The sequence below is a fragment of the Salmo salar genome, chromosome ssa12 (genome assembly GCF_905237065.1).
Source record: "Salmo salar chromosome ssa12, Ssal_v3.1, whole genome shotgun sequence".
In the NCBI taxonomy this organism is placed as follows: Eukaryota; Metazoa; Chordata; class Actinopteri; order Salmoniformes; family Salmonidae; genus Salmo; species Salmo salar.
In genome coordinates, this window is record NC_059453.1 from 32,992,546 (window position 1) to 33,014,125 (window position 21,580).

Here is a 21,580-nt window from a genome sequence, read left to right on the forward strand (position 1 = left end):
GTCTTTAACGAACTCTGACATCACACAAATCACTGGAGCGGTTTCTCGGCAACCGGAGGGGATTTTGGACCCCGGTGGAGCCAAAACCGTCTTCCAGTGGGTAAATTGATTCAGTGGAAGTCTTCACAGATAAACAGCCAAGTCAATAATCACCGCAAGAGCTAAAGTGGGACGTTGATTCAGTCTTCTGTTTTCCTGCCAGTAGACAGATATCAGAGAGGTCAACTCTGACATACGGCCAGAGAAACGCCTGCCCAGTCTGCCACATGCCCGTCAAGATAGGAAAGACGTGCTGTTTTCACATTGTGGCGAAATCCCCAAATCTATTTCCCACTCACTCTTAATCTTCCCTCATCTTTTTTTCTCTTTCAACCACTCCCACCAACTGTTGTTCATTTCTTTCTGTCTCCCCCGTGTGGCCGTTGACATTTATAGGCAGGAACGCAGTCGATGCACCGGAAACCCAAACCAACATTTGACAGTTGAGTGTTAATTTGAGGCAAAATTTGAAAGTGGTGAAAACTCATAACTCCCAACTCCAAAGTTAAGAGTATGATGTCATATCACATGTTTATCTTGTGAGAAACCCCATACAATGTGAGTGATACGCCAGAGGTTGTGGGCATGAGGTTTGTTAATTGTAAAATACTTCAATTGACTATTTTTTATCATTATAAAGTAATTTAGCACACGTCTAATATATTCTGGTAGAAAAATGAACGAGCGGTTCTGCAAGCATCTCCAATTTTATGCTGCAGGTGTCGGAGCTTAATTTGACCGTTTTCTACAGCAGGAAAATAATCCTGCAGCGAAAGGATTATTATGTGGATAAAAATTTCTGTACATTTTTGTAGGGTATCTACATTTTTCGTAAGTGAAGAACAAGTCTGATTTCTTACTGGAGATTACAAACTATTTAAACCTCAAATACACTACAAGTTTTACATTTCCTGCATTGCATGATGGTTCTCCTGCAACAGGGTGATCTAATTAAGATCCTACACACTCTCCCACCTTGAGATAAAGAGTGAATGGTAGGCCTCAAAGGCTGCATTTAGACAGGCAGCCCAGTTCGGGTCTTTTTTTCACTGATTGGACTTTTGGCCAATCACAACAGATCTTTCAACATCAGATTTTCTTCATAGCTGATCTGATTGGTTGAAAGACCAATTAGTGAAAAAAAAGATCAGAATTGGGCTTCCTGTCTAAATGCAACCAAAGGTCTGTAAAAATATCACTTGTTCCATTCAGTTTCATCATTGCTCTATAGATATTTTGGCAAATCAAAGACACCCCAAATAAAACCTATTAGGAAGTATTTGCATTGCAAATACTACTGTAGACACTTTATTCAGCCAAACTCAAAAGTATTTCGATACAAATCTTGCTATGAACGTCCATGTTGTTGGTGTCTATTGCTATGACCTAGTTTTAAAATAACGGTACACTCATTTTCTTGTTAACTAACCTGTGTTTTCAGACACGGGTTGTAACGTTGTCAACAATTCCTAAAGACGCTAATTATCTACGCTCTTACGTTAAGCATAATTGTTGCTTTACCTAAACGTTGGATAAGTAATAGGCTATAACATAATTTACAAAATACAGTATGTTTGACAAATTGGAGAAACAGAAATGTTGCGGGTTGCCTTCGTTCAGCTTTTAATCTTGCCCCCTCTGCTGGTTACATTGGAGCATCAACCGTTAAAATGTACCTGCACAAACACACTTCAAGCTTAAATGCTAATTAATTGCAAGTGTTAACAAAATTAATGACATTTGGAAGAAACCAAATCATATATTCTTCTTGAGGACTTTGCTTTCTCATAAATGTGCAAATACGAAAGGAATATGATGAAATGTATGTAGTTACAAAATAATTACATATTGTATAGTATTATTTCCATTCAGTGTCCAAAAGATTGTAATCCACCTGTAAACACATTTTGCAACAATCGGATGGCAAGACAAACACATCTTAAAAATGTTTAATTACACAAAATAAAAAAAGTACTGCCATAACTCTAATCCACCGCCATCTGTTAATATCTATGATGACAAGTATCATAAACATTCTTACCAGAAATGATGGCACAACTGACATAACACAATCAGCAGGTTTTAGACAGCTGGCTCAGGGGCAGCGCCTAATACTGTACCTGGTGGTTATTTAGGAGGGCAGGGAAAGATCATAAAGAGAGGATGTAGGTGGAAGAGAGTGGGAGGGCTTAAGCGCCGCACAGGAAGTTGAGCTTTGTTCTCATTCCTAGAGTGAGTGACTAAGGGTCAATGATACCTGAGCTCTGTGTACAGTCATCGTATATATCGTAAAATACAACGAGTTGTCATCTCATGTAATACCAGTTACTTGGTCACCCTTTTAAAAAAAGTGGTATTCAAAACATTTCTGAGGACCCCATTTGTCCTTCAAATCTGTAAATCAAATGACCGTCAATTTATTAAATCTCTTATCAAAATGAAAATAAATCAATAAATACATTTACTTAATTACATTTTTTCAAATGATCTTTCTATATATTGATCTTTCTGTATATTGTCGAATAAAATAATCTGTACTCTTCATTTTTATATTTTCTTATACATTTTATTTTTGCGGCCCCACTGCAGTTCCCCCGCGACCCCAATAGGGGTCCTTAACCCAGACTTTGAATACCACTGCTTTAAAAACATGTTCCAACATAAATCCATATAATGCCTACTATCATAACATTTCACCCTATTTTTAGTTGCACACTTCAGAATAGGTAATTAAAACCCTCATTGTATGGAAACTTTAAAACTGTCTGACAATTAGTCAACATAGTCTGACTGGAATTCCTACATTACATTTCAGGTGTGACTTGGGAACGACTATGGTTAAACAGGTTTGTTGAAACCCTGTATATAATACAATACACAGTATATAACACGATCATATCTTTGTGATAAAGATCATTGAAAAACTATTCCCAAAAACAATACAAGTAAATATAGGTTGGAAAAACGACAAGAACTTAATGAAGCTAAACCAAAGTGCAGGTACATCTCCTCATACTACCTTGATTACAGAATTCATATGTATAGGTAGCTATCATAGGTACACATACACAATCCATTTTCCCTTGTCCCATAATGGTATGTAATAGGTATGTAATGCCTATTGGAACTAAATAATTTATTTTACAAATTTGGAATTCAAAGACAACCAATTTGGCCACGAGTACCTCATCAACAAACTTCACATTGATGCCTCTGATGCCTTAAAATCACCACAAATCAGGCTCCACCCACACAATCTTCTTCTGCTCCTCCAAGATGATGGAATGCAGGGTGGTGAGCAGGGTGGTTTTGTCGTCCCATGAGTCAGGGCTGACGATGCGGTAGAGGCAGGGCAGCTTGTCCAGCAGGGACTCCTCGCTGCGAGAACACTCCAGCAGCTGCTCCTCAGACCAGCCCAGACACTGCACCTTAGACCTGGGCAAGAGGGGGAGGAGGCAGGGGGGGAAAAAACAAGAGCGATGAATGAATAGAGCGATAGAGAGAGAGCGAGAGAGCGAAGATAAAGACAAATAGGGTAGAAGGCGAGATGGAGGGAGAGAGAACATGAGACATAAACACAAAGACACACCATGCAGGAGGGGGAATGGAACAATATTGCTACCATTCATATTTCATATCAAAAGTCACACAATGGCCTACTTGAGTTTGCGTGCTGCTCTGGACTTGGACTGGGCGATGAAGATGATGATGGGGAAGATCTCTGCCCTGTGGAGGCGGCGTACACAGTCCAGACCTAGAGGCAGCACACAGTGGGTACCCTGAGAGTAGAGACAGGAGAAGAGTTTCGGTACGGTCAATACAGAAGCTGCACAGATTCTTCTGGATTACAGGGTACATCAATAACAGGGCCACTGAAAATAAGGGAGGCATTATTGGTTCTTTTTGTGACGTTTGTGGAAAACGGTTCCAGTAAGTCATAAACCATTATTTTTCTTCTAATATCAGTATGTCAAATACGGTGTTGTCATTTCGACTATCCCACCTGCTTCATGACCCTCTCAACACTCTGCAGGGTGTAACACCGCTGACCCCCCTGTTCACACTCCTCCAGTACCTCAGACCTCTGCAGCCTGGTAGCGTGCTCACTGGAACTCAATAACTCTGGGGATAGGGGGAGGGAGGGAGAGAGGGGGAAAGATGGGTATAGGATAAGGTGAGACAGCAGGTACAGAGGAAAACAAAGATTTGCATCTTCATTAACATCACCTTCCGCTACTGTGCAAATATTAGATCATCTCATTGGAATTCCGCTCTGGGCATCGGGCAAGTGATGGATGAAAGAAAAAAAAGAGAAGAGAGAGAAAAAAACATCAGAAAAAGAAAAAAAGAAAGACTCCTCCCTAACCTGGCTCACACAACTGAAAGCCCTGCCACTTGGCCAGCTTCTGATCCAGGACACGGCCGAGGATTGTGGGTAGCAGGAGGACCGGACGACAGATGGGTGGGAAGTAGGGCGTGACCAGGGTGTAGGGCATGAGGGTCAAACAGCCTCTGGGTGCAGAGGCATCCCCTAGAGCAGAGGACAATATTAGGACACACCGGGTTCAGGTCGATAACTAAGGCGACATTATTACAGGTATAAGAAATGTGACGATACCAGTAACGCAATACTGTTTCCTTGGAAAAAATGAAAACACGATACTTGCCGCGATACCCGTATCATCCCAGCCCTAACAGGTATGGTAATATCATAGGGCTGGAGTTAATCCAACCTGCTTTAGCAATGTTTATGCACAGTTTAGCAGACTTGGTTTGATGCAGAACTTCAATGGGTGCCATGTTGACAATTCGATGGAGTGTTTGGCTCCAACATGGAGGATAGTCTTATGATATGGCCTCTATGGTTCTGGCTCTGTTATGTTTTGTATATTCTTGTGTACAAAAATGACTTCCTATCCAGCTTTGACTGTATCTGATATATACCTGGCCCAGTGCTCTTGTCCTTGCTGTCTTCTACACAGACCCACAGAGGATTCCTCCCCTGTCTCCCCGTACTGACAATCCTCACAGTCTTCTGCTTGTCCCGGGCCTGAGGACCCAGCAAACAATGTGTTAACCCGAACGTTGACAGCGGTTCAGAGGGATATTCACATGACTACAACCTTTTCTTCGTGAATATTCGGTTAACACATTCTAGAAACGTCAAAAACAAACATTTTTGGAACACATTCGCGGGAAAGGACTGTCACTTGGCTGTAACTCAGAACCCTAAAGCGAGTTGCATTTTGGTCCGAGTAGTTCTGCAAACTATGAAACTAGTGAATGATGTTACCTTTCTAAGTGCCATGGGTTGGAGGCTCATGTCCTCGATGGCTCTGATCAGCAGGCGTTGGGCCCTGCAATGACAATGAACACATCTTCACTAATATCATTTATACAGCATGTCATTTATGTATTGGCCAATTCAAATCCTACAGTAATTCTTATCAGTACATCATTGTATCAAACATAGATTAGATGTAGTAGGTGTTAGTTCTCCAAGGGGGATAGATATAGCCTAGTCCCAGATCTGTCTGTGCTATAGTGGTCATAGGAGTTGGTAAGATCGCACAAACAGATCTGGAACCAGGCTAGGCTAGAAAGAATCCATGTCAACAATCCAAGCCCCCATGGTGGGTACTGGGCCTACTACCTGTAGTAGTTGGGCAAGTTGCCAGTCTTGAGGTCCAGCAGTTGGCAAGGGTGGACGTGGCTGGCCCTCCAGGAGCAGTCAGTGCCCGCTGGTCGGGTGCATGTGACGTGGAGGATGTCGTTACAGGAAACGGTCAGAGTGTCCTGCGAGCCCCCGGTTAACGACATGTTGACACGCACATAGAAGGAGTCACCTGACATGGCCTCGCCACTCTGCAGCAGGAGCTTCTTATAGGCTGAGAGAGAAAAGGGGAGGAACCATAGAGGATTATGACTGTGACAGATCTGGGTCACGGCACCAATGTAACAGGTGTGATATATACACACACACACACACACACGACCAACCAACTTGAATACAGAAACATTAAAATAGCATATTTATGAAATATCAAGTGGAAGCATAACTTCACCTGTTTCATGTGATTATTCTTAGTGATACACATTACATAGAGAATGGTACTTGTGCATGCCAATAGCTTTCCAGTGAGAAAACAAGAGAGCACTCTTTGTTGTTGTTAAGAATATTAGCCAGGTGCTGAAATGGACTACTTTGAAGTTGTCATGGGTTAAGTGTCCCCAGCATGTCACTCTGTTTTTCACCCCTATGTTGCTATGTTACCTCAAAACAAACAGTCAACCTAAATACCTATGAAACAGGAAACGGATAACCCTCGACTTTCAACCTAAATCATGAGAATGAGGCACTTTTGTGACGAGATCCACAGACACACACTAGTCAAACAAAAAAATTTCTAATCAGCTAAGAACACATTTTTCTCTCTCTAGTGCCTGATCTGGGCGATTTGACACTCCATTAAAGTCACGGTAACATTTTGAAGAACCTCCTTGCTTATACAATTCTGTCACATCAGAAGGATAACGTCAAGCAAGGGAGAAAGAAAGGATGCATTTTACAAGTATTTGCACCGGGTATTTGCAGGGTATTTGAATGTGATGACGTATGAATTATTTTAACCAGACTGTATTTGAATGTAGTGATAACATATTCATATTTTAACAGGGCCAGGGTCTCACCATCTTGGTTGGGCCTCAGGGAGAGGTGGCAGAAGCCTCGGACCTGCCCCAGACCCCAAATGGCTTCTTCCAGGGTGGAGTCCTCCAGAACCATTCTTAGAGCCTGCTGAGCCTGCTCATACTTCACCTGGAACCCAGTAGCACAAACACCCATTAGAATTATAGTGCCTTCACAGAAACTATAAAGAAGAGCGAGGAGTTATGACACAAAATGGCTGCCATGAATCGATCTGTCAGGTGCGTGCTAGATAGGAGACTGGAGTTGTGGAGACACAGACACAAACACACACCTCCAGTATTTGCGCCCCCGAACTAATGCCCACTGTGTTGGCGGCGGAGCCCTCAGTGACCTGGTGGATAAACACGCCCGTCTTGTTACCCCCCACCACCTGCAGCTGGCTCAGAAGCTCCTCCCCCTGGAAGGAGATGGTCAGGACTCGGCCCGTGATGCGCATGGCCCGGGGCCGGGAGCGCAGCAGGAACGGGGGGGCTGATGCCCTGGAGAGACTGGGGTTGAGATGGAGAGGAGATGAGAGTATTTCATTGTCACATTAATCTATCCTGGACAGACTACGGAAAGTTTAGAAACAATCGAGCATCTGACCAAAATGCGTGTGATTTTAGTTTCGGGTTAACCAAGATTATTGTTAAATGCATACGATGTACGTGAGGTGCTTTGAGTTTGGTAATGACGCCCTATAGGAGCAAATCATTTTCATGTGTCATCATCATAATACCATCTCCTTGCAATATGCAGGCTAAATGGCTTTCTTCCTCTGTACTTATGCTTGCTTTAGCCTTCCCTCCACTCATCAGCAACAATTCAAGGTAGGGAATGTGAGCACATCCCATAGATTTCAGTACATCAAGGTAAATTCAAGTTCCTCACCCATCACTGTTGTTGCTTTGGCAGGAAAGTGTAGGTGACATAACAGATTGCTCAACCTCATTGCCTGTAAATGAAATAAAACAAAAGAGACTGTTCAAGAATGTGTACACAGAGAGAACGCCCGACTGTTAATGTGTTACCTAGCCTACCAGGCCAGGATCCAAACTTCACCCGAGGCTAATTTCGTCTCTGTTCGGTAAATGGCCAACCAAAACATTTCCATTTGTTTTCATTAAGACTCATCTGGGTGTTCCCCTCAAAGACAAACACGGAAGCACACGCTTATATGCATGTATTTAAGCACAAAAATGCACACACACAAACACACTTGAAAGTACACACGCACACACAGAAGCTGTTAAGTCCCAGTAAGGTGAGAGGTTGTTAAAGGTTGGAGTTCATTCAGTTACGTACCACTGGGGATGAACACAAAGTCATTGTCACATTCAGCCGTCTCCGAGCTAGGGACAAGAAGAGGGAATAACACTTGTTTACAAAAATGCTGTGTTCTTATTTCGTCCTTATGTTCTCTCTCTCTCTCTCTAACCTCTCCTTCCCTCCCTCTCTAGGTATCATGTATGCTACGACATATAAACTGGTTGGGTGAGTTGTACTGCAGAAATCCAGAATTGCCATCATGGCCTTGAACACTGTCTTCACTGTAAACACAAAACTATGACAACAAACATGAACATGGGCAGCCGTTCATCTGTGAAAACAACCTATAATTAGTTCCAAAAATAACACCTGAATCCTCAATCAAATATGACCACAAAGGGTGCGTTTCCAATGGCACCCTAATCCCTATATATAGTGCACTACTTTTGACCAGGACCCCCGCTGCTCTGGTCAGACCTACTGTACTATATAGGGAATAGAATGCCATTTGGGACACAGACAGAGAGACCCCACATAGTTTATAGGAAGATCAAATCTACCTTTATAATGAAATGATCTCATGTTACTAGAACAGAAAGAAGGGCTATGGACGCTGGGGGGAAAAAGCCTTGAAATGAAGCTCTTCCCGGCAACACAGAGTAAACATACCTTCCTGGTAAAAAAGCGGACTTTGGACAGCGACATCACATCACTCAGAATATAGAAGGAAGCATGCCAACTGTACTACTGTGTAAGTGTCCAACTGGTTCTGAATGAGGAGTCAGACTGTGTCTTAAACATACACAGAGTATAAAACACACACACACACACACCTTACCTGTCTCGATCGCACCATAGGGTCTTTTCTCGTTTCCGCAGTGTCTCTGGGCATGGAGGCTCCACATTCTGGGACCGGACACTACCTGGAGGGACATTGCCACTCTACACACAGACAAACATAATTACCAGAAGTCAAGTCTATGATGCAAATCATTAAAGACAAATCAGATGATATAAACAGCTGACATGACTGATACAAATCCTGCATGGCACACACACCTCTATACTGCATCCCCTCATGGAATCGGGGCCAATTGCATGCATGCGGCGGAGGCGGGGACGAGGTGAGGGGCTGGAGGGGAGGCTGTCACTGCTGGAGCCCTGGCTCTCCCAGCTAAACTTCCATTCCTGGAGACAGACAGACACACGTTAGTCGTTAGTATCTCATTTAGAATCTGCTCTGTATGTTAATGCGTGTATGGAGTGTCCGTGGGTGTGTATACAATGTGCATTTGTGTGTGTGTGTGTGTATGTATACAGTGTGTGCGCTGCGCAGCGTGTTCTTCTCAGCCAGGCTCCTGGCTATCTGGGCCTGGGCCTCGTCCCTGGACTGGCACGCCTGGAGGGATAGACAGACAGACAGATAAAGAGGCAATAAAACAGACATACATACAATGTGTGTTCAAAACATGAAGGACACCTTCCTGATATTGAGTTGCAACCCCCCAGCAGCGTTGCAGTTCTTGACACAAACCGGCGCGCCTGGCACCTACTACCATACTCTGTTCAAAGGCACTGAAACCTTTTGTCTTCCCATTCACCCTCTGAATGGCACACATACGCATGTCTCTGTTGTCTCAAGACGTCAAAAACCTTCTTTAACCTGTCTCCTCCCCTTCATCTACACTGGTTAATGTGGATTTAACAAGTGACCTCAATAAGGGATCATAGCTTTTACCTGGATTCACTTGCTCAGTGTATGTCATGGAAAGAGCAGGTGTTCCTAATGTTTTCTACGCTCGGTGTATGTGGAGTGACAAGCAAAGACAGACATGCAGGCAGGTCAGTATGCAAACAGGTGGATATAGGCAGACAGACTGACAGGCTGGCGGACAGACTGACAGGCTGGCGGACACACAGACAGGTATGGCATTCCAATAATTGATTTTAGGATGAGCAATGATGCCATAAGGTAATAGCTCCTTACGTGGTCTCTCTCTGTCTGTAGCTCCCTCAGTTGGCTCTGTTTGACAGTACCATTCTGCTGGTACATCTCACAGTCCAGAGTCAGCTTCTGAACCTGCAGCGCCAGACACTCCTTATGTTCCTCCATCTAAGAGCAAACACACCCACGCAGTGGTTTAGAGTTTGGCCACTCTAAAATGTACCGTGTAACACAAAGCATATTGCCTTTCAGCAGATTATTTGCTGTTGAATAAAATGGCCAACTCAAAAGGGTTGTTCACAATCTCCTAGACACACACACCTCCTGCCTCTCGCGGATCAGCTGCTCATTCTCCTCTCTGTAGCACCTGAGCTGCTCAGCAAGCTCCATATGGCCATCCCTCACCTCAACCAGGTCTTGGGCAAGGATATCCTCGCGTGCCTGAAGAGAGAGAGGGGAGTGTAAGGATACAGAGAACGGGGGATAGAAAATTTGAGAAAAATAAAGGGTAGAGGGATAGTGAGAGAAACAGGAAGACAAGAGGAAGTGACAATAGTCAGAACCACAGTGTGTCTGAGAAATTCTAGTTTGTTTGTGGAAGTCTGAGCTTGTGTCCTCCTCACTCACCGGGGAGTATTTCTCGGGCACCAGTAGCTGCCTGCGCAGAGCGCTAATCTCGTCCTGCAGTTTCTGCGTCTCGCTGGGGCTGGGGCACTTGAGCGAGCGCTGCCTCTCAAAGTCCCTCTCTGTCTGGGCTTTGCGCAGCTCAAACTGAAGCTGATATACCTGCCCATCATAGAAAAACAGAAGACTACTGTCACAAATACTGTGACCGCAGTATTTGACCACAGTTGCTTCAACATGTTTTCTGTTGTCCCTTGTTGTTTCTTACAGTAAATGAAATGTATCTCTTAAAGATGGAATCCGCAGTAGGGGAACCAGTGCCACTGTCCGCCCCATGGTTGTTGTTATTGTTTTGTTGACGAAACAGAGCTGGGGAGCATCATGTAAAAATGTTTTTAAAAGTGTGGTACATATGCAATGATGTCCGAGGGGGGAAAAAAACTGTTTGTTGTTTGCAGTAACTTCTTTGTTGTTGTAATATCGCAAACAGACATGGCAAATTCACCATTAAGGATTCCAGCTTTTTGAATTGAATTCCTTTTGAGTAACAGACATATACAACAAAATGTACAATGTGGACAGGGATGCCGAAGGAGCTTTAACACGTTTCTACACCAAAATAATGCTGTTATTAGTTCAATCAACTTGACCAATTCTCCCTTACCTCACCTCGCTCATCAACTCATCCTTGACCGCTGGCTACGTCCCATCCGTCTTCAAGAGAGCGAGAGTTGCACCCCTTCTCAAAAAACCTACACTCGATCCCTCCGATGTCAACAACTACAGACCAGTATCCCTTCTTTCTTTCCTCTCCAAAAATCTTGAGCGTGCCGTCCTTGGCCAGCTCTCTTGCTATCTCTCTCACAATGACCTTCTTGATCCAAATCAGTCAGGTTTCAAGACTGGTCATTCAACTGAGACTGCTCTTCTCTGTGTCACGGAAGCTCTCCGCACTGCTAAAGCTAACTCTCTCTCCTCTGCTCTCATCCTTCTAGACCTATCTGCTGCCTTTGATACTGTGAACCATCAGATCCTCCTCTCCACCCTCTCCGAGTTGGGTATCTCCGGCGCGGCTCACTCTTGGATTGCGTCCTACCTGACAGGTAGCTCCTACCTGGTGGCGTGGCGAGAATCCGTCTCCGCACCACGTGCTCTCACCACTGGTGTCCCCCAGGGCTCAGTTCTAGGCCCTCTCCTATTCTCGCTATACACCAAGTCACTTGGCTCTGTCATATCCTCACATGGTCTCTCCTATCATTGCTACACAGACGACACACAATTAATCTTCTCCTTTCCCCCTTCTGATAACCAGGTGGCGAATCGCATCTCTGCATGTCTGGCAGACATATCAGTGTGGATGACGGTTCACCACCTCAAGCTGAACCTCGGCAAGATGGAGCTGCTCTTCCTCCCGGGGAAGGACTGCCCGTTCCATGATTTCGCCATCACGGTTGACAACTCCATTGTGTCCTCCTCCCAGAGTGCTAAGAGCCTTGGTGTGACCCTGGACAACACCCTGTCATTCTCCGCTAACATCAAGGCGGTGACCCAATCCTGTAGGTACATGCTCTACAACATTCGCAGAGTACGACCCTGCCTTACACAGGAAGCGGCGCAGGTCCTAATTCAGGCACTTGTCATCTCCCGCCTGGATTACTGTAACTCGCTGTTGGCGGGGCTCCCTGCCTGTGCCATTAAACCCCTACAACTCATCCAGAACGCCGCAGCCTGTCTGGTGTTCAACCTTCCCAAGTTCTCTCACGTCACCCCACTCCTCCGCACACTCCATTGGCTTCCAGTTGAAGCTCGCATCTGCTACAAGACCATGGTGCTTGCCTACGGAGCTGTGAGGGGAACGGCACCTCCGTACCTTCAGGCTCTGATCAGGCCCTACACCCAAAGAAGGGCACTGCGTTCATCCACCTCTGGCCTGCTCGCCTCCCTACCTCTGCGGAAGCACAGTTCCCGCTCAGCCCAGTCAAAACTGTTCGCTGCTCTGGCACCCCAATGGTGGAACAAGCTCCCTCACGACGCCAGGACAGCGGAGTCAATCACCACCTTCCGGAGACACCTGAAACCCCACCTCTTTAAGGAATACCTGGGATAGGATTAAGTAATCCTTCTAACCCCCCCCCACCCTCCCCCCCAAAAAATATATAGATGTACTATTGTAAAGTGGTTGTTCCACTGGATATCATATGGTGAATGCACCAATTTGTAAGTCGCTCTGGATAAGAGCGTCTGCTAAATGACGTATATGTAAATGTACCATACTTTTGGTCAACCCTGTAAATACCGTAACTTATCACTTCATGTAACGCAGTGCAGTCATCACCACTCCGGAATATCACACAGCTAACCCTTTAACCCTGACCTGCAGGTTGAGGTCGCTACAGTGGATGTTGGCGGCCGACCTCTCCTCGATGACGGCCGTGTACCGCGCATACAGGCCACACTTCTCGTCCTTCAGCTTCAAGATGTCGTGGTGCGCGGCAGCCAAGTGCTTCCTCATGCGGCCATGGTCGGCCTTAAGACGGCGAGACTCCTCCTGCCGCTCCAGAGTCTGACCTAGCTGCGCCTCCAGGGAGGTGCAACGTGACCCCAGCCGACTGGCCTCCTGCCGAGCCTCCTTCAGCTCCTTCTGCATCCCTGTCAAGGCTTTGACCAGGTACTCTGTCAAGTCCGAGTACTTAATCAGGCCTGGGAGGAAATCAGATTAGGATGGACACACTACAGCCTTCTGCTAACCCAGGACTACTGATTGGACTATGTATAATTTCCCACCAAATATTTTTACCAAATGATTTACTCCAATGGGGATTATATGAATACTTTATATTTAGAATACGGTTTACTGATGAATAGAATGAACACATTGTACTGGTTTTCAAGCAACCAGGACAAATTAAAAAAGAGCCATCATTCTTCACACAAGGTACCCGCCCCTCTCCTTAACACATGGCCTCAATGAGCCAGATGGGAAACAGGTCATGTGTTGTGTGCTACTCACCACTGAAGCCAGAGGGCACGGTGCTGGGCTTGCGGCCTGTGACCTGGGTGTAGATGGTGGGGTAGTGGATCATCAGGCTCTCCAGCAGGGCCATTGCGCCGTTCCTCCCCTGGATACGCAGCAGGTCCAGCATGTGACCTAAAGAAGACAAAGGGTTAAATAGGACGACGTGCACAACGTAAATCAAACACGAAGATGGACTGTTTTATGGACTTATTCATAAAAATGTACTGTTGTATTTCCTCATTAATGTAGTAGTTTTATAGGGACAGACACTATTAAAATATGGACATGTTGAGTTAAAAACATTTATGAATCACAGAACTAATTTTCATCACCAGTTATAAGACATGCTCAAGTGCGTAGATATACACTGAGTGCACAAAACATTAGGAACACCTAATATTGAGTTGCACCCTCTTTTGCCTCAATTTGTCAGGGCATGGACTCTAGAAGGTGTCAAAAGCCGGCCCATGTTGACTTCAATGTTTCCCACAGTTGTGTCAGGTTGGCTGGATGTCCTTTGGGTGGTGGACCATTCTTGATACACACAGGAAACTGTTGAACTTGAAAAACCCAGCGGGGTGCAGTTCTTAACACCAACCGGTGCACCTGTTTGTGTCAACTCACTACTACCATACCCCCTTCAAAGGCACTTAAATCTTTTGTCTTGCCCATTCACCCTCTGAACGGTACATATACACAATCCGTTTAAAAGTTATTGGAGTTCTTCCCTTTTAGGATGGCCAGAGTTAGGATGACTAAATCAATGGAGGCCAGAAAAAAAAGTGGTCAAAAATCTGGAGAAAAAAAATGTTTTCGCATCATGTCAGCTAAACTGGATTCTGTGCAAGAATTAAGGGTACTGGCTACCTGACAGGTTCACTCGTCACCTTTCTCCTTAAATCTGCAGCAAATAAAACAATAGATAAGATGGATATCGATTTTGAGACATGACATGTACTATAGTATTTTCATATTTCTGTATACGCTTTTCATATTCATTCGAAATTACTGTCCTTTTTCAAAGATAAAAAAAAAACACGCGTATCCCTGTGAAATGTCAACGGAACACTGAGTGCATACAAAGATTTGTATTTTCAAATCCTTTTACATTTAATTCAGCTTGTGTAATGCTAATTTGACTTTTTCCTGACCCGCGGAAACAACTTTGAAGATGACGACCGCAAAATGTAAAATCCTCAAAAGTTGTTACAAACCTGCACTGCTATGTCAACAGAGCTCGGTGCTTATTAACGGATCTATTAGGTTACGAAATCCAACTTCAAAAAAAAGTAATGCTAATGACATGTTAGAGAAAGAACGATTCAGAACATATATAATCATATTTGTCTTGGTAAAATGTATTTCATAACATAAGGAAGTAAAATTTCCTCACCAAAGCTGGGCAGAGTAGGCGGACACCCTATACAGTGGCCTTGTGGTTAAAGTGTCCACCCTGAGATTGCAAGGTTGGATGGTCGGTTCCTGGTCTATTCATACCAAAGACTCTACAAATGGGACCTGATGCCTCTCTGCTTGAGACTCAGAATTAAGGAGATGGATTGCTGGTAAGGCCCTGTGCCACTAGTGTCCTGCCCAGGGGGTGTATTGCCCATCAGGCTGCCCTCGTGCTACAGAAACAGGACATAGGCTCCTGCTCATATGGGCCGTTCTGGCTGGGACAAGGCCTCTACTTACCAAAGAAATGTATAAACAAAACCAAGTGAAAAAAAAAACTCAACATTGATAGAATGGAATAGAATTAAACAGACTAGAAAAAAATACAAAGAGCGTACAACAGAAGAAAATCTAAACTAATACAATAGAAAATCATAGAAACGAATAGAATAGAAGTCTTACTGGTCCTCATGGAGCTGTTGTTGAGCTTGAGGCAGGAGAGGATCTCGTCTTCATCCATCTCTGTGAGGACCCTGGCCTGGCGCAGGTATGGGATCAACATACATGGTTTCACACCCAGGGAGATACGATGACGGTTGTCGTTGATCAGCTCCCATACATCTTCCTCACTCATCTCCTTAAGGTCGGGCCCCTCCGGAACACATTCCGCTGCCATGGTGAGTGCCGGCGTGTGTGTGAGGCGACACACTTCGAGTGAGTGTCGCAGGCGGACGCGGTCACTGAACACACACACACATTTAATCACACACACCTAGTATTATTGCTGTCCGATGCTGGGAAAAAAGCTAACTGTCAGAGAAACAGGGACTCCACGCCCGGCTGGTGTAGGCGTCAATGCAAGGAAGGGTGTGTGTGAGATAACCTGAAAGACAAGAAACATAAACCTCAGTCAATCAGTGCCCACGCCGAGCCCTGAAGATGTGTACATTTCACAGTAAACATCATATTGTGCCTTACCTCCTGTGCTTCACTGATGTAGGCCTAATGTACCTTTTGCAAAGCTACTTGCCTTCCTCCATGCTCTTTATTACTGAAGACATATTTGTTGAATGGGGCCACGTCATATGAATGAATAATTCTGTATCTTTATGATTCACAACCACTGTCATAAAGTTACAGAATGAACCTCACATTCATTCATTCATTCTTTAATTCATGCCAATTTCTATAGCTCCCGCCGTGGGCCGCCAGTGTCATTTTGTAAATGCCGGATCTCTAGCAAGACGCGTAGTTCACCCAAGTTTCGTCAAATAGTATCTTCTTCAGTGCTGTGAGATATTGCGTGTGACTAAACAAACTGACAAGATTTCATCTTGGCAGACAACATCAACAATAGATCAAGAGAGGGGATATTCACTGGAAATGTACCACCTGTATACATGCTTGGTATTGTGTTGTTACCATACGTGACTGTTATTACCACATGTTGCCTAGTAAACTAATACTATGCCAAAGTTTGTCTATAATAACAAAACCCTAGATACAAAGGGTAGGCTACATCTTATTTGACTTTGGTCTGTACACGATAGTATGTATTCAAGTTGGCTACAAAACTGGCAAATGCATGGAGGAAATACTGAGAAACAGGAATACAGAGATATTACTGAATAACCATGAGGGATTTCAGGAACTGAGTACAATTCACACGCATATATTTAAAGTAAAATACACACAGGCCTACTTAGAGCGTAAAATGACTTCTTATAATATGTACAAAAGCATTTACCATTTCTTTGGAGTTGCAGGTATAGCCTATGTATAATCACCATGAACTACTACTGGTGCGAGCAGCGCTCCTCCCACCAATGACAGCGCATGGGCGAGGAGGACAACTAAACCGACTAATCGTACAAAGTTACTAACCAACCAATCAAAAAATAACAAATTTGGATTATTACTGATGGACTATAGCCTAAAAAATAAACAAACAAAAAACATGAAGCTTGTTCCTGGTAACATTCCTAGGGCCATTGGGTTATTCCTTGGGAAAGTGAATATAAAAAGGCTGTGGTTGGAACTTACACTACATGACCGAAAGGCATGTGGACACCTGCTCGTCGACCATTTCATTCTGAAATCATGGGCATTAATATGGAGTTGGTCCTCCTTTGCTGCTATAACAGCCTCCACTCTTCTGGGAAGGCTTTCCACTAGATGTTGGAACATTGCTGCAGGGACTTGCTTCCATTCAGCCAGAAAAGCAATAGTGAGGTGGAGCACTGATGTTGTGCAATTAGGCCTGGGTACATCCCAAAGGTGTTCGATGGGGTTGAGGTCAGGGCTATATACAGGCCAGTCAAGTTTTTCCACACCGATCTCGACAAACCATTTCTGTATGGACCTCGCTTTGTGCACGTGGGCATTGTCATGCTGAAACAGGAAAGAGCCTTCCCCAAACTGTTGCCACAAAGTTGGAAGCACAGCATCGTTTAGAATGTCATTGTATGCTGTAGCGTTAAGATTTCCCTTCACTAGAACTAAAGGGCTTAGCCCGAACCATGAAAAATGGCTGCTCGGCCAAGGAAACCCATTTCATGAAGCTTCCTGATGTTGCTTCCAGAGGCAGTTTGGAACTCAGTAGTGAGTGTTGCAACCGAGGACAGACAATTTTTACATGCTACGCACTTCAGGACTCTGTGGTCCCGTTCTGTGAGTTTGTGTGGCCTACCACTTCGCAGCTGAGCCGTTTCCACTTTCACTTCACTATTACAGCACTTACGGTTAACCAGGGCAGAAATTTGACGAACTGATTTGTTGAAAAAGTGGCATCCTATGACGGTGCCACGTTGAAAGTCACTGAGATCTTCAGTAAGGCCATTCTACTGCCAATGTTTGTCTATGGAGATGGCATGGCTGCGTGCTTGATTTTATACACCTGTCAGCATCGGGTGTGGCTGAAATAACCAAATCCACTAATTTAATGAGTGTCCACATACTTTTGTATATATAGTGTATAAATTTTTAGTTCATGAGATGTCACATGGAAAAGGCATTTGAATAATGTGGAATCCTTGTTGCTATTTAAATATATTACATTTGCAATGGTGTCATAACTTTACTGGAAAATCAAATGGTCATTGAGATGACACATCAGTAGTTGCGCCTTCAAAATCATATTCATTCCATTGAGTTACTTCCCTACGGTCTACTGTAAAGTAGCCTAGACACTGTGTGTGCAATACATGGGTGTAGTAGTCCAAAGACCAATGGAACTAGGATGTTGTTTTTGTGACAACCAATGAAACCATCAACAACAAGTTGAAGTTATGAGAAACAATATGAATCCACCCCACCGTGACTGATTTCTCAATCAACACTGACAGATGCCCATATATGAGCCTGACTAGACTGGTATAAAGTCAGATCAGTTCTGAAAAATATTGGATGTGAAAAGATCTGATGGTATTGATCAAAAGACCAACTAGATGAAAAAAATATCAGAATTGGACTGCCTTAATGTACACCTCTCCAAGTACTTATGTTGACAATACCTGTTAGACCAGATGGCAAGTGCAGCTATAGGCCATCGAATACAGGTCACACGCAAACACATTACAAGCCTTGTTAGATAACAAAGGGTTAAACATACTTATGATAGTTATAAAGAATTATACCTGGATGCTTTAAGTAAATTGTTACTGAAGAAATTCAATCAAACCCAAAGTATGGAAAAATAATACATTTCCTGTTCCTGTGCTGTAAAATTGTAATTCACTGATTTGAAAGCAAATTCCTAGTAGGCATCCACTATATGCTTTCACCTATCATGCATCCTTAGATCAGAGCAGATGAGCAAGAGGATGCGAGGAAAGGAAGCCTTTATAGACTATTGAGACGCATCCTAGGACGAAACATAACAGGTTAGTGGGTGGTCCACCAGCTAATACTGATCTGTACCAACTGAAGGGCTGTGGCCTCACTAATGTGTAACCTGGCCTTCTCACCCTTCCAATTCAATTCATTGTGTGTATTATAATAGCACCTAAGCGGTCATGTAACAGGCAAACAAAGCCACTGGTAAAGCTATGTGAGTGTTAAGGCCAAGCCTCTAAATATCAGCCATCACTGACAATAAAGATTCCTATAATAAAGGTTTCTCTGACAGTAAGTACACAAACTACTTTTTGATCTGTCAGTGAAACATATATAACAGCAAAAGCTGTTGAAAAGAGGGGGAATGTAATTCGTGACTGGCCTGGTTCCAGATCATCAGTGATTTAGGGACAGCTTCGGAGCGGCAGGTAGCCTAGTGGTTAGAGCTTTGGGCCAGTAACCGAAAGGTTGCTAGATCGAATCCCTGACCTGACAAGGTAAAAATCTGTCGTTCTGCCCCCTAGGAACCCACTGTTCCTAGGCCGTCATTGTAAATAAGAATTTGTCCTTAACTGACCTGCCTAGTTAAATAAATAAAAAATTTCAAACAGTTTGGGAGTTCCCTTCCCTTGCTGGAGCCCCAAACTGTGACAAAAGGCACTTCAGGAATGCATGAGATTAGGGTGATAATCTAGTTATATAAATGGATTAGATATCCAGAGTTGAATAGAGAATAAATTCCAAAGGGGCCTGGTGTTGATTCACAAAGAAAACCCTGGAGAGAGGGGACCATTTGGGTCAACTTCCTGACTATGATGTCAGCGACTGCTTATTGGGTGGGGGAACCAGACAATTGTGATTGATAATTATCCAATATTATTTGACTTTGATGGACAGATCCTTTAAGTGATGCTTAATGGCATTGCATAATGTTGTTTCTCTGTTTGTTATTATCTAAGGAAGTCTCTAGATTTTGCTCGCCTGAAGTAGAGTATCTCGTGATAAATTGCAGACCACACTACCTGCCTAGAGAGTTTTCAGCTATACTTCTCGTGGCTGTTTATTTACCACCAAAGATGGATGCTGGCACTAAGACCACACTAAGTCAGCTGTATAAGGAAATAAGCAAACAGGAAACCGCAACACCCAGAGGCGGCACTCCTAGTGGCCGGAGACTTTAATGCTAGGAAACTTAAATCAGTTCTACCTAATTTCTATCAACATGTTAAATGTGCAACCAGAGAGAAAATAATTCTAGATCACCTGTACTCCACACACAGAGACGCGTACAAAGCTCTCCCTTGCCCTCCATTTGGTAAATCCGACCACAACTCTATCCTCCTGATTCCTGCTTTCAAGCAAACATTAAAGCAGGAAGCACAAGTTACTCGGTCTATAAAAAAGTGGTTAGATGAAGCAGATGCTAAACTACAGGACTGTTTTGCTATCACAGACTGGAACATGTTCCGTGATTCTTCCGATGGCATTGAGGAGTACACAGTCACTGGCTGCAAACATTCATTCACAAGGCTGCAGGGCCAGACGGATTACCAGGACGTGTGCTGACCAACTGGCAAGTGTCTTCACTGAGATTTTCAACATGTCCCTGATTGAGTCTGTAATACTAACATGTTTCAAGCAGACCACCATAGTCCCTGTGCCCAAGAACACGAAGGCAACCTGCCTAAATTACTACAGACCCGTAGCACTCACGTCCGTAGCCATGAAGCGTTTTGAAAGGCTGGTAAGGGCTCACATCAACACCATTATCCCAGAAACCCTAGACCCACTCCAATTTGCATACCGCCCAAACGGATCCACAGATGATGCACTCTCTATTGCACTCCACACTGCCCTTTCCCACCTGGACAAAAGGAACACCTATGTGAGAATGATATTCATTGACTACAGCTCAGCGTTCAACACCATAGTACCCTCAAAGCTCATCACTAAGCTAAGGATCCTGGGACTAAACACCTCCCTCTGCAACTGGATCCTGGACTTCCTGACGGGCCGCCCCCAGGGGTGCGTGCTCAGTCCTCTCCTGTACTCCCTGTTCACCCACGACTGCATGGCCAGGCACGACTCCAACACCATCATTAAGTTTGCAGACGACACAACAGTGGTAGGCCTGATCACCAACAATGACGAGACAGCATACAGGGAGGTGGTCAGAGACCTGGCCGGGTGGTGCCAGAATAACAACCTATCCCTCAACGTAACCAAGACTAAGGAGATGATTGTGGACTACAGGAAAAGGAGGACTGAGCACGCCCCCATTCTCATTGACGGGGCTGTAGTGGAGCAGGTTGAGAGCTTCAAGTTCCTTGGTGTCCACATCACCAACAAACTAGAATGGTCCAAACACACCAAGACAGTCGTAAAGAGGGCAAGACAAAGCCTATTCCCTCTCAGGAAACTAAAAAGATTTGGCATGGGTCCTCAGATCCTCAAAATGTTCTACAGCTGCAACATCGAGAGCATCCTGACTGGTTGCATCACTGCCTGGTATGGCAATTGCTCGGCCTCCGACCGCAAGGCACTACAGAGGGTAGTGCATACGGCCCAGTACATCACTGGGGCTAAGCTGCCAGCCATCCAGGACTTCTACACCAGGCGGTGTCAGAGGAAGGCCCTAAAAATTGTCAAAGACCCCAGTCATAGACTGTTTTCTCTACTACCGCATGGTAAGCGGTACCGGAGTGCCAAATCTAGGACAAAAAGGCTTCTCAACAGTTTTTACCCCAAAGCCATAAGATTCCTGAACAGG

General features: G+C 44.4%; 1 protein-coding gene across 1 annotated transcript; it reads right to left on the bottom strand.

Annotated features, from left to right (window-relative positions):
* Positions 1-1,638: 1,638 nt before the first annotated feature.
* Positions 1,639-17,318, bottom strand: LOC106564890 (caspase recruitment domain-containing protein 14). The gene is made up of 20 exons (XM_014131380.2): positions 15,439-17,318; positions 13,576-13,713; positions 12,940-13,265; positions 10,569-10,727; positions 10,263-10,382; positions 9,984-10,109; positions 9,315-9,395; positions 9,056-9,184; positions 8,835-8,938; positions 8,033-8,079; positions 7,619-7,682; positions 7,020-7,236; positions 6,730-6,856; positions 5,693-5,927; positions 5,333-5,396; positions 4,984-5,089; positions 4,406-4,570; positions 4,043-4,161; positions 3,700-3,818; positions 1,639-3,474 (listed from the first exon to the last, which is right to left on the bottom strand). The coding sequence occupies exons 1-20, from the start codon at positions 15,650-15,652 to the stop codon at positions 3,267-3,269; spliced, it is 2,868 nt and encodes a 955-aa protein (XP_013986855.2). The 5' UTR covers positions 15,653-17,318; the 3' UTR covers positions 1,639-3,266.
* Positions 17,319-21,580: the final 4,262 nt, after the last annotated feature.

Bases quoted from the DNA above. Each gene is read 5' to 3' on its own strand.
- LOC106564890 (XM_014131380.2), bottom strand. From the start codon at position 15,652: ATGGCAGCGGAATGTGTTCCGGAGGGGCCCGACCTTAAGGAGATGAGT. The intron at 10,110-10,262 runs GTGTGTGTGTCT...GTTTGCTCTTAG, and splicing joins TGATCCGCGAGAGGCAGGAG to ATGGAGGAACATAAGGAGTG. The intron at 8,939-9,055 runs GTGTGTGTGCCA...GTCTGTGTGTAG, and splicing joins TGAGGGGATGCAGTATAGAG to AGTGGCAATGTCCCTCCAGG.